This window comes from Aotus nancymaae, unplaced genomic scaffold (assembly GCF_030222135.1).
Source record: "Aotus nancymaae isolate 86718 unplaced genomic scaffold, 86718_ANA_hifiasm-v0.15.2.pri h1tg000072l, whole genome shotgun sequence".
In the NCBI taxonomy this organism is placed as follows: Eukaryota; Metazoa; Chordata; class Mammalia; order Primates; family Aotidae; genus Aotus; species Aotus nancymaae.
The window spans coordinates 11,174,095-11,185,654 of NW_026988487.1; the positions used below are offsets into that span (position 1 = coordinate 11,174,095).

Sequence of the window (11,560 nt, forward strand, 5' to 3'; positions counted from 1 at the left end):
GAAACCTTTCCCCTTATACATGTTTTCCCTGGGGTGGGACTTGGGGGCAGGCTGGCTGGGAGCAGAGGTAGATGAGGGCCAGACCCCAAACCACAAATCTATTGCAGAGTGGTGTGGGAGGGCGGGGGACGTTGGAGGTTGGCAGTGAAAGGGAACAGATGTCAAAGGCAAACAGTCTTTATTATGAGAAAGCAGTGTTATCTAGGAAATTCACACGCTGGTTTCTTTCTAATAAAATGACAAAGCAGATTTCTTAAATAATTTACAAAGGGCAGAAATTGCTCTTGAACAGGCTACCCCTCCCGGCATACCCACAGCACTCTGCATCGAGCATATAAATAGGTACCTGTGAGCCCAGGGTCTTAAGCCTGGAAATATCTCCTATGCCTTCCTCTGAGTCCCTGGTAGGGAAAGCAGGGATGAGAGTGGGGCCCTCAAGAGCCTTGGCGCCGGAAACACAGACGGTGAGTGACTCTGCGGATGACTCTCCCAAAACCAGACACCTGGGTACACGGCTAAGAGCTCTCAAACGTTGGATGCTAGCACTTCACGTTACAGATGAGGCAAATACAAAGCTCAAAGTCAGGTGTATAATGAGTTTCTAAGCTCAAGAGTCCCTGGGGAAAGCAGAAGGTACAATTCTCCCCACCTCTGCAAGACACTCTCCCCAAGACACTCTCAGGCTATGGCTGGCAGTCACCGATGGGTCCAGATGTGGCTGGAGCAGGGGGGCTCCAGGCCCCTTGTTAGTCAGGTCCTCATTAGCAGGGGCCCAGGGGTACTGATGACTCCTGGGGACTTCCTCCAGGAAGCACATGGGGAAGCACAGATGTCCTTGGGTGTGAAGCCTTGGTGGTCAGACAGGGCTTGTTTCCTGCAAGACAGAGCTGCCTTTGTGCCCCTCACTGTGCTCCAAGTAGGAGAAGCAGGGATGCCTTTCCCTGCTCACTGCAGGGTGGGAGGTGCTGGAAGGCGGCTGTAGCTACTCGGGGCCCCCAGCATGCTCAGTTAGTGATGGGGGTCAGTGAGGTTAGCTCTGACCTCAAGTAGCAGGCAGATACTACCGACTCTGCTGTGCTCATTAGGTCTCTGGGCTTTTTCTTTAACTTGCTCATGCGTAAGGTGGAGGAGGACATTGAGAAAGATCTCGGGGGGTGGGCATTACCTGCAGGCACTTCCTCAGCCATGAATGAGAGAGACGATGTCACCACTAGAGAGAAGCGGGGGGATGGATGCCACTGGGTGTGGTGGGCTCTGAGAGGGCCCTCCCAGTCTAGGCTAGATAAGATCAGACCCAGCCTTAGAGCCCATCATGGCCATTATACAAGCAGAATGGGGAAACAGCCCTAAGTTAGGAGACATCCAGAACCGAGGCACTGCCCCCAGGATGGGGTCATGAGCGGACAGACCAGGAACTCCATAGCAGTCATGTTGCTTTTCCCAATTCCATAGGCAGGGAGGGCACAGAAGAGCCATGGAGAGTTCTGGAGGAAGGGTAGGCTTTTCAGGAATGGAACCAGCCACATGTGAGGTTCCAAGTGATGGACAAACATGGGGGCCCAAGGCCCAGAAGACCCCACACATTCAGGCTGCATCCTTTACCATCACCCCAGTCCAGGTTTTTATCTCTTCTTGTGTTTGAGATAAGGGAGACTGAGGCCCAGAGAGGGGCAGAGACTGGCCAGGGTCACACAGCAGGTCAGAGCAAAACCAGCACCTGCCTGCAAAGAAAGCTGGAGGGGCCCTTCCGGCCATTGCACTTTGAAGCATGGGATGCCAACTCACCTCTCTTCTGCCATGATGGCTTCATCTAGCTCTTGGGACAGCTTCTGAAGGTGCTGAATTCCCGCCCCCACAGGCTCTAGGTCACTGTCAGACTCACTGAATGAAAGAAAAACCCACACCAGTGACTAGTTGGAAACCCCTGATGGGGCTCATACCAGGGTCTGGTCTGTGGGCCTGGATGACCCTGGTGGGCTGGGCTTCACTCTAGACCCTCACTCCAGGAAGTGACCTCAGAGCGAAGAACAGAGAGATCAAGATCCATGAGGCCGAGGTCATGGGCAAAGGATTTTGCAGTTTCCCCACTTGGAAACTGAGCCTCAGCCCTCCAGGTAGCGTCAAAACTTGCTTTTGGGCTCACTAGGAGGCTTGGGTGGATGTGATTGTGTCAGAGCTCAGCTCAGCTCTTCCTTTACAGACAGGGAAACTGAGGTCCTGAAGGATTGATTGTCTCAGGTCCCTCACTGGCTAAGGGGGCAGAACTGGATCAGAACACAGATGTGGAGAGTATTTTTGAAGTGTTCACAAGCCTTATTTTAGCCTCCGGGTTTGCTCCCGCACTGTGCAAAGCCACTCGGTCACTTAAACACGCATCCTGGTGACCACCTGCCATGATGCAGGCGCGGCGGGTAGGCAGCCTTCCCTGGGAGCCCCAAGATGGGAACAGGAAGCTAGCTGCCAGGGTCTGCGGACTGGGATGAGCTTCACCCTCTACCCCACACCGGGCCAGTTTCTGGGCCTGAGAACTAGAAGATTCTTCAGGGCAGGCCAGCTTGATGGGTGGGGCAGAACATCCAGGTGATCTCGACCCCAGCCTTTATTCCTCAACTTCCTACAGGATGTCCCCCATGCTAATCACCAAACTCCTCCAGACCTCCATTTCCTTACCTGTCAAACGGGAAAAACAGCCCAAAGCTACTAGACAGCCTTAACTAGCACACTACATTTCCCCCTGTAGCTCTGTGGGAAAGTTGAAATAAAACCCTTAGGAATAATCCAGTTGTTGTTTTGTTTTCTCTTTTTTTTTTTTTTTTTTGAGATAGAGTCTCACTCTGTTGCCCAGGCTGGAGTGCAGTGGTGTGGTCTCAGCTCACTGCAACCTCTGCCTCCCAGATTCAAGCGATGCTCCTGCCTCAGCCTCCCAAGTAGCTGGGATTACAGGCATGCACCATCATGCCTGGATTATTTTATGTTTTTAGTAGAGATGGGGTTTCACCATGTTGGCCAGGCTGGTCTCCAACTCCTGACTTCAGGTGATCTGCCCGCCTCAGCCTCCCAAAGTGCTGGGATGACAGGTGTGAGCCATTGCGCCCGTCCTGTTGTCTCATTTTCTAATGAACAAATACATGCGCTGGATCTCTGCTAAAGCAGGACACCCATCTAACAATAAGAATAATAATTACACGCTGTGACTCCACTCAGGGTGCCCCTGGGGCCCAGTTAGTGCCTAGGAGGTCAGAGAGCAGGGATTGTGCCCAGGCTAAAAGGCCACTAGCCCCAGGGTGAGGAACTGTCCTACTTGCCTGGGAGAGCAGAGGGGCTCTGTAGAGGAGTAGGGGCTCCAGAAGGCTGCCTCCTGCCTCGACCGCTGTAATGGGTGGGCACATGAGCCCATCCAGGCAGAGAGGCAGTGATGCTCCTTCTCCCAGGGGTCTGCGGTTGAGTGGGTAGGGGCGGCTCCAGACAGCCGGGTGCTCTTCTGGCTCAGGCTGTGAGTTGGGGATCCACTGCCGTTCTGTGCCCCTCTCTTCCTCCTCCTGGCCTTCACCTGGGTCTCCACCAGCCACTTGGTGCCACTTTGACAGGACTCCTGGATTCTCTGGAACAGGCAAACGGAAAGGTTAGCACAGACAAAACCAATGGTGAGGCTCATGACTTTAATCCCAGCACTTTGGGAGGCCAAGGCGGGCAGATCCTGAGGTCAGGAGTTGGAGACCAGCCTAGCCAACGTGGCAAAACACCATCTCTACTAAAAATACAAAAAAATTAGCTGGGCATGTTGGTGGGCACCTGTAATCCCAGAATCCCTTGAACCCAGGAGGCAGAAGTTACAGTGTTGCAGTGAACTGATATCACGCCACTGCACTCCAGCCTGGGCGACAGAGTAAGACTCTGTCTTGAAAAAACAAAAAACAAGGGTGAGCTACCACCACCCCTAGACCCACCAAGTGTCCCGTAAATACAGGCTGCTGTTAGTCTCCAGGGTGAGGGATGTGAATGACTCCTCGTGGAATGAGTCCATGGCAGGGACCCAGTTCAGAGCTTCTGGATATGACAGCAGCAGTCAGCAGCAGGATGACCCCCACCTAGTGCATGGAGCCTGTTTGTCTAACTCTCCTTCCAGACACAGATTGACCCAATGACTGTAGGGGAGGGCCCCAGAGAAGAGCAGGCCAGCCTGCCTACCACCCCCGGCATACCAGGAGAGCGTTTGTGTGGATCACGCAGTTAGGAGATCGAGACCAGCCTAGCTATCACGGTGAAACCCCATCTCTACTAAAAATACAAAAAAATTAGCCAGGAGTGGTGGTACACGTCTGTAATCCCAGCTACTCAGGAGGCTGAGGCAGGAGAATCATTTGAACCTGGGAGGCAGAGGTTGCAGTGAGCCGAGATCGTGCCACTGCACTCCAGACTGGGCAACAGAGTGGGACACCATCTCAAAAAATAAAAAAAAGTTTCCAAATAAGGACTAACATTTGGCTCAGACAGCCCTCTGCAGAGGGTCTAGAAATAGCCACCCTCTCCCCTCATCTTCAGAATTCCCAATGAGACACCGAGGAGAAACCGCTGCAGTCTCCAGTCCTCTCACTGAAGGTCTATTCATCCTAATGGCTTCTGTCCTTCCTAAGTGACCCCTCTACACCTCCAGCTCTGGGTTGAAAGATGCATCCCTTAAAGGGCCCATAGAAACTTACATCCAATATAAGGATGCCTTCCTGCCAGCACCTCTCATTTCACAGCAAATCTCTAATCAACCTTCTAGGCAGTTCCTGAAGTTTATCCCCTTCAAGTCCAGACCCTTAGGCCCCTTCAGGAGCTTCTCTGCTTCCATTCCCTTCTCCATTATGTAGCTAAAGGGCAAATTCTAATATGCTAATTGACCATACTTTCCATTGTTTTAGAATCCTACGGACTCCTGATCACTCTCAGGAGAGTCTAAGCTCCTTTACATCCTTTCTCCCTGCTCTACCTTGCCCTGTGTCCTTTGCTCATTCCCAGACTAAAATTCTGGCTCTCCTCAGGAGTCCACGGCCGAGTGGACAATCTTGTTTTCCCTCAGCTCCAGGCCTGGACTTGCACTATTTCCCTGCCTTAAATACCCCTTGACCTTCGCTTCCCTGAGTGAACCCTGGAGTCACCTCCTCTGGGAAGCCTTCACCGACGAAGCTTTCGTTTGGTGAGCCCTCGCTATTGGCCACTTGCTTGCAATTTCCTATCACGTACAGCTCTTATCACCTGGTAGTGTGAGCATCCGTTCCTCCAAGACATGCTTTCCTTCATTCATTCATTCATTCATTCAACTATTTGTCGAGCACCTATACATGCCAGGAACTATTTGGGATGCTGGGGAAACAGCACTGAACTAACCAAAGTCCCTGTCTTCATGGAGTCTATATTCTTGAAGGCTCCTTGAAGGCAGGAACTGTCTGGCACCAAGGAAACCCTTCATAAAAAAGATGGTTAGTATTGTCGGTATTACCTGGGACATGGCACCCAAGGCACTCTTAGCTGAGCGAGCTGCTGCCTGGAGGCCCTGCTGCCCTGGCTCCGGGGTTTCCAGGCGTTTCCAGGAGGGGCCTGCGCGGAGGTTGAGGTTGACGGCTTTCAGGGGCAGCCTCCTTTGGAACTGTTTGCACAGGGACCCCAGGGCCCCGGAGGAGGTCTCCTGATGGCTGGCCACAGGCTGCAGCTCCTTGCTGTCCTCCAGCTGCTCCTGGTGCCGGAGAGATCTCCGGCGCACGGAGGTCCCCATGATCTGCCACCGAGAAGCCATCTGCCTGGCCAAGTCTTTTCTGCCCACTACACCCTGGGGAGGAGGGCAAAAAGCAGGTCAGCAAGGCATTCCCCGTCCCCATTCCCAGGCCCCACAGGGACCCTGGGCACAGGGGAGGAGATGGGATGCAGCAGGGTGGTGGGGGAGTTGGCAAGTGTGGGTGCAGAAAGGAAGATGCTTCCTGGAAGAGGGGTCTCGGGTCAGCAGCATTTCTGCTGTCCTGTACTTCAAATTTCCTAAACAGCTCTCTTTTCATCCCAACCTCCTTCCTCTCTCTGCCTCAGGCGAGGAGGGGAGGCAGGATCAGGACACTCCAGAACCGATCCTCAGCGCTGGGCCCAGGACACGATTACCATCTCCTTCACCAGCTCGGCTAGACCCAACGCACCCCCGCCCAGACCCTGGCCTTCCCACCAGACGGCCCCCCGACCCATTCCGATCCGACGCCTGAGGTACCCAGACGCACCCCCACGCCGTGCATGTCCGAACCTGAGGCCCTCCTGCTCTGAGCGGAAGCCCCACCACGGTTCCGCCCGCACTCACCCGACACCAACGCTGATTACACCCGAGCACAGCTGCTTCTCGCCCACTGCAGGCGATTTGAAACTCTGCGCGGCTCCGCCCCAGCCCGTCCTCACAGCTGATTGGCTCCGTCCCCGGCCCCGCCGCCGCGCCGGGCATCCGATTGGCTCCCTCTCTCGCGGCTGCAGATGCTGCGCTCGGATTGGCCCAGGCGTCCCCATTCATTGCTCCGGCCCCTGCCCAGCCTCCTGCCTCGTGGCTCCCGGCTTTGTAACCTGCGTTCAGCCCGCGCCACCGCCCTCGAGGGCCCAGCCCCCGCCCCCGCCCATCGCACGCCGGATCCCCTCCCTGGAGCGCGCACAGGTCCAGCCTGCTCTGACCCATGGGGTGGAGGCGGAGGTCCAGCGACCGAGACCTCCTGGCTCAGGCTCCAGGCCCCGCAGCCGGCAGGGACTCCCGCCCATCCCGCCAAGGGGCCTGGCTTTTCCTTCTTGCTCAGTGGTTCTTTCAGAAGGAGCCAGGGGCTGGCAGCGCGGAGCCCTGGGTTTTCCAGAGACGTTTTCTTTCAAATTTCCCTCCTGACCCTCCCTTCCTGTGACAAGACACTGCCCCTCTCTGGGTTCCCCATATTCGCCATCCACACTCCGCCCACTTAGAAAACGCGTCCTGGAAGTGGAGATGGACCAGAGGGTACCCGTCTGCCCTCCTCCCTCCCACCCCGGCTCCCTGCCCCCGCCTTGCCCCATGCATCCCTCCCTCCCTCCAGCGGAATGCCTGCCTTTCCTCTCCTCCAGCGGAATGCCTGCCTTTCCTCTCCTTAGCATCCAAACAAAATAAGCCATTTTAAAGCTCTCTCCAACTCATCCTTCTCCTTTCGGTGACCTCAAAGCAGCGCTGCCCAATCCCCCGGTTGGTTTCTTTGTTACTTCTATCGCAAAAGAGCCTGAGATGATGGTTCCTTGAGGCTCTGTCTTCAACCCTCTTCGTTTCTGGGTGATCTCATCCACTTTGGCCTCAGTGATTTCCCCCCAGAGGATGATGATAAGGACGATGTGTATATCACACTTAGTATGCACAGGTCCTGGTGTTTCAAACAGTTTATTAACTCATCTGACCCTCTGCTATGGTTTGACTATGTCCTTCAAATTTCAAATGTTGGAAATAATATAATGCCCAAATTCATATATGGGTGGCATTTTTTAGACATATAAATTATTTATTCAAGATCACTCCTATTTAGCTGTAACTTTGTATCTTTAACAAATCTCTCCTATTCCTTCCTCCCACCTACTATTCCCAATTTAGGTGAATATCAGAAATATCATGTTAGATTAAAAAAAAAAAAGCAATATGCAGACCAAGTATGACACCATGTAAGTTCAAAAGCAAAAAACTAAATAATATGGTTTAGGAATATACAGACACATTTGTGGACAAAGCTATTATGGAAAGCAGAGGAATTGTAAGCACCAAAATAAAATAGGTAGTCATTTTTGGAAGGGTGACAGGAGAAGAGGATGTATTGAGGAAAGGGCTCAAAGGACTTCAAAGGTAATGTTCCATTTTGTAGGCTGGGTGGTAACCACATGGATGTTTACTTTCTTCTTTTTTACCCCCTTTTAGACAGGATCTGGCTCTGCTGTCCAGGCTGGCGTGCAGTGTTGCAATCATGGCTCACTGCAGTCTCAAACTCCTGGGCCCAAGCAGTCCTCCTGCCTTGGATTTCAAGCATGAGCCACCTTGCCTAGCCTTTATTATTCTGTAAATCAAATATGTAAATAATTTTATATGTATCACTTTATATATGTGTGTATACACATACCTGTGCATATAGTATTTTGTAAGTATGAGCTACTTTGTAATTTTCTTTAAAAAATTTTTAAAAATTGACAAGTATTAAACATTTATGGGGCACATAGTGATGCTTTGATACTTGTAATGTAGAGTGATCAGATCTGGGTAACTGGCATATTCATCATCTCAAACATTATCATTTTTCTGTGTTGGGAACAGTCAATATCTTCCTTTTAGCTATTTGAAACTATGTATTATTGTTCACTCTAGTCATCCCACTTTAGCTGTAACTTTGTATCTTTTAACAAATCTCTCCTATTCCTTCCTTCCACCTACCATTCCCAATGTTTAGTATGTTAATGAGGTGAGGTCTTTGAGAGGTAATTAGCATTAGATAAGAGCAAACAGAGGCCAGGATGTGGTGGCTCAAGCCTATAATTTCTGCACTTTGGGAGGCCAAGGCATGTGGATCACTTGAGGTCTGGAGTTCGAGACTAGCTTGGCCAACATGGTGAAACCCTGTCTCTACTAATAATACAAAAAAATTAGCTGGGTGTGGTGGTGCATGCCTGTAATCTCAGTTACTCGGGGGGCTGAGGCAGGAGAATTGCTTGAACCTGGGAGGCAGAGGCTGTAGTGAGCCAAGATCGAGCCATTGCACTCCAGCCTGGGTGACAAGGGCAAAAACTCCATCTCCAAAAAAAAAAAAAAAAAAAATAGTCAAACAGGGTGGAGCCTCCCTGACAGTACTGGTAGCTTTAAAAGAAGGGGAAGAGTGACCTGAGCTGACAGGAAGAAGGGGAAGAGTGACCTGAGCTGACAGGCACACTTTTGCCGTCTAACCATGCAATGCCTTCTGTCATGTTACGTATGGCACAGCAAGAAGGCCCTTGCCAGATGCTGACCAGATGCCAGCGCTATGCTTTTGGACTTCCCATCCTCCAGACCATAAGCTAAGTAAGTGTCTTTTCTTTATAAATTATGCAGTCTGTGGTATTCAGTTATAGCAACAGAAAATGGACTAACACCCTCATTGACCTACACTTGATGAGGAAACTGAGAATAGAGATTTGCTGGGGCCCAAATTTCACTCAGTCTACACCAGGGCCAAGGATTCAAACTTCATCAGTCTAGGACTAGGATGTCTGTGCCTAACCACCATACCACACTGCCTTTTCTCAGCCCCTAATACCTCCAACCCCAGCTTGGGCCTCTCATCTGACATGTATAGCCAACTACTTCCTGGGTCTCATCTCCTCTTGGGTGCTGCAGGCATCTTAGATCTACATAACCTAGCTAAAGTCACCTTGGTCTCCTCGACTCTCCTTCTCCTCCCCCATATTCCCTCTCTCATGTCTTTCCAAATTGTATCAAATAGGTGCCTGTGATCGATTAAGCACTGTGCTAAAAAAAAAAATGGGCCACAAAGGTCAACAAAGTAGATGCATTCCTTACCCTCACAGAGCTCAGATCTAGTGTGTGGGGAGATACAGACACGAATGGATCAAATAAACAGTAATCAATTAATCAAAGAACTATGCAAAACGTATGTTATTTAAAGCTGAGACCAAGAGAATGAGTTAACCAAGCAAAGAGAGAGAGAGTGTGTGTGTGTGTGTGTGTGTGTGTGTGTGTGTGTGTTCTTCTTGACTGAGAGAACAGCATGTTTAAGGAACAAGCATTCAGTATAAGAGACCCAGCCACACACACACATGTGAACTGAAACAAAAGTTTCATGACACAATACTTGACTATGTGTAATATGCTCTGAGATTTTATTTTCTATTTTATAAAAAAATAAAAAAAAACCTTGATGGTTACAACCCACTACATTTATTTTACAAGGGTCACTAATGGGGTATGGGTTGTGGTTTGCAAAATACTGCTCTAGTCTGCCTGTTCACTTTGTTACTACAGTGAAGTTGTTTATCAAGAGTCAGAAATGCTTGCTTTCAAACCTGTTTACGACAGTTGTATTTGTTACTGTAATTAAGGAATTTAATTATGTCTTTTACCAACGAAATACAAGGGGTAAGAGTTGTTGTTTCTGTGAGAACTAGGCTGAAAGTGTAAGGAAGACTCCATGAAGGTGAAACACTTAGAAACAAGCAACGTCTCTCAAACTGGAGTGTCTTATCACAATTGTCTCTCCAGTGCTTGTCATGTCACAGGCATCCGTAATCATAGCTGATATTTTTTGTGTCTTCACTATGTGTCAGACGCTCTGCTAAGTGCATTTATTTTCTTTCTTCTTTCTTAATCCTCAAGCAATTCTATGAAGTAGGTACTATTTTTATTTCCATTACAGGTGACAAAAGTGAGATGCAGCTATGTGAAATATCTGGTCCAAGATTGTGTGGAATGTCAGGACTGGAGCTTAAATCCAGTGTCTGACTTCAAATCCTGAATTCTTACCCTTAGATGACATAGCTTCATTGAGTATCTGGGATGAAACAATGAATGCATGCATGCATAAAGACGCCCTCCCTGCTTGGAGCTTTCCACCCTCTTCCCTCACTCAGAATGGTAACTGGCAGGCCAGGTTAATAAAGAGGAGTCTCCATGGCAACAAGTAAAGGAGGAAGAAACATTTTCTTTTGAATGAGAAGCTTTTCCCTTTTGCCTTCCATGGAGTAGTGGTTGGAGGGAGGGAAGGAGGCTGTACTCAGGGGAAGCAGGCTCCTAGTCCAGAGGTTGGTACAGGGGTTTCTGTTCTTGATAAGGAGGAAAAATCAATCACTTGTTCCTAGCAGAGGCTTAATCCAACATCACCCTTGCCTCTGTTGGGGACAGGGATGAAGGAGGTGCTCCAGCCCTGCTCTCCAGGGCTCTTTGTCCAAAAGCAAAGATTCCACCAGTTTCCTTGACCTCCTGGAACTGTCAATTTGATGGAAGACACAGAAATTAAACACATCATTGTAAACAGTTACAATTGTGGAAAATACCATGAATGTGAAGTGCTAGGGAGAAGTGAGCGGGCATAAGGGAGATGGAGAAAGTGACTGGAGCTGGAGGTCAGGGTTGTCTTCCCTGAACGTGTGGTGTTTTAAGTGAGGAGCTAGCGGGCCACTGTTGGGAGTCTGGAGCATTGACAAGTGTTAGGACTGGCGAAAGCCTGGGCCAAAAGGGTAGGGCTGAGATCGGGGGCTGAGGGTAGGGGATAGGGTGGCAAGAGACAGGGTCTGTAGGCCAGAGAAGGAGTTTAAAATTTGTCCTGAAGGTGGTAGCCACTCTTTGCTGAATTTTAAGAGGGCAGTAGATTACTGGAGTGGTATTTTAATAAAGTCCATGAGGAGACTGGTTTTGGAGCTGCTTTTTGTTGTTGTCGTTATTGTTGTTTAGATGGAGTTTTGCTCTTATTGCCCAGGCCAGAGTGCAATGGCATGATCTCGGCTCATTTGTTGGAAACTGAATCCTCAAATTCATATGTGGATGACATTATGGGTGGGGTCTTTGGAGGGTAAT

The 11,560-nt window shown here is 50.1% G+C and overlaps 1 protein-coding gene across 2 annotated transcripts; it reads right to left on the reverse strand.

Annotated features, from left to right (window-relative positions):
- Positions 1-161: 161 nt before the first annotated feature.
- On the reverse strand, positions 162-6,380 carry PIMREG (PICALM interacting mitotic regulator). Of its 2 annotated transcripts, XM_012460511.2 has the most exons (6): positions 6,323-6,380; positions 5,486-5,812; positions 3,306-3,601; positions 1,786-1,881; positions 1,166-1,210; positions 162-874 (listed from the first exon to the last, which is right to left on the reverse strand). In XM_012460511.2, exons 2-5 carry the CDS (start codon positions 5,777-5,779, stop codon positions 1,180-1,182), a joined length of 717 nt encoding a protein of 238 aa, XP_012315934.2. In that variant the 5' UTR covers positions 5,780-5,812; positions 6,323-6,380; the 3' UTR covers positions 162-874; positions 1,166-1,179. The 2 variants fall into 2 exon arrangements, with proteins under 2 accessions (XP_012315934.2, XP_012315932.2); XM_012460509.3 differs by lacking the exon at positions 1,166-1,210.
- Between the last annotated feature and the right edge of the window lie 5,180 nt (positions 6,381-11,560).

What these genes read in the sequence shown, in the direction of transcription:
- PIMREG (XM_012460509.3), bottom strand. Translation starts at nt 5,779, where the DNA reads ATGGCTTCTCGGTGGCAGATCATGGGGACCTCCGTGCGCCGGAGATCT. An exon ending in CCTTGGGTGCCATGTCCCAG is followed by an intron (nt 3,602 to 5,485) that starts GTAATACCGACA and finishes TGCCTGTTCCAG; the next exon opens with AGAATCCAGGAGTCCTGTCA. An exon ending in GCCATCATGGCAGAAGAGAG is followed by an intron (nt 875 to 1,785) that starts GTGAGTTGGCAT and finishes TCTGTCTTGCAG; the next exon opens with GAAACAAGCCCTGTCTGACC.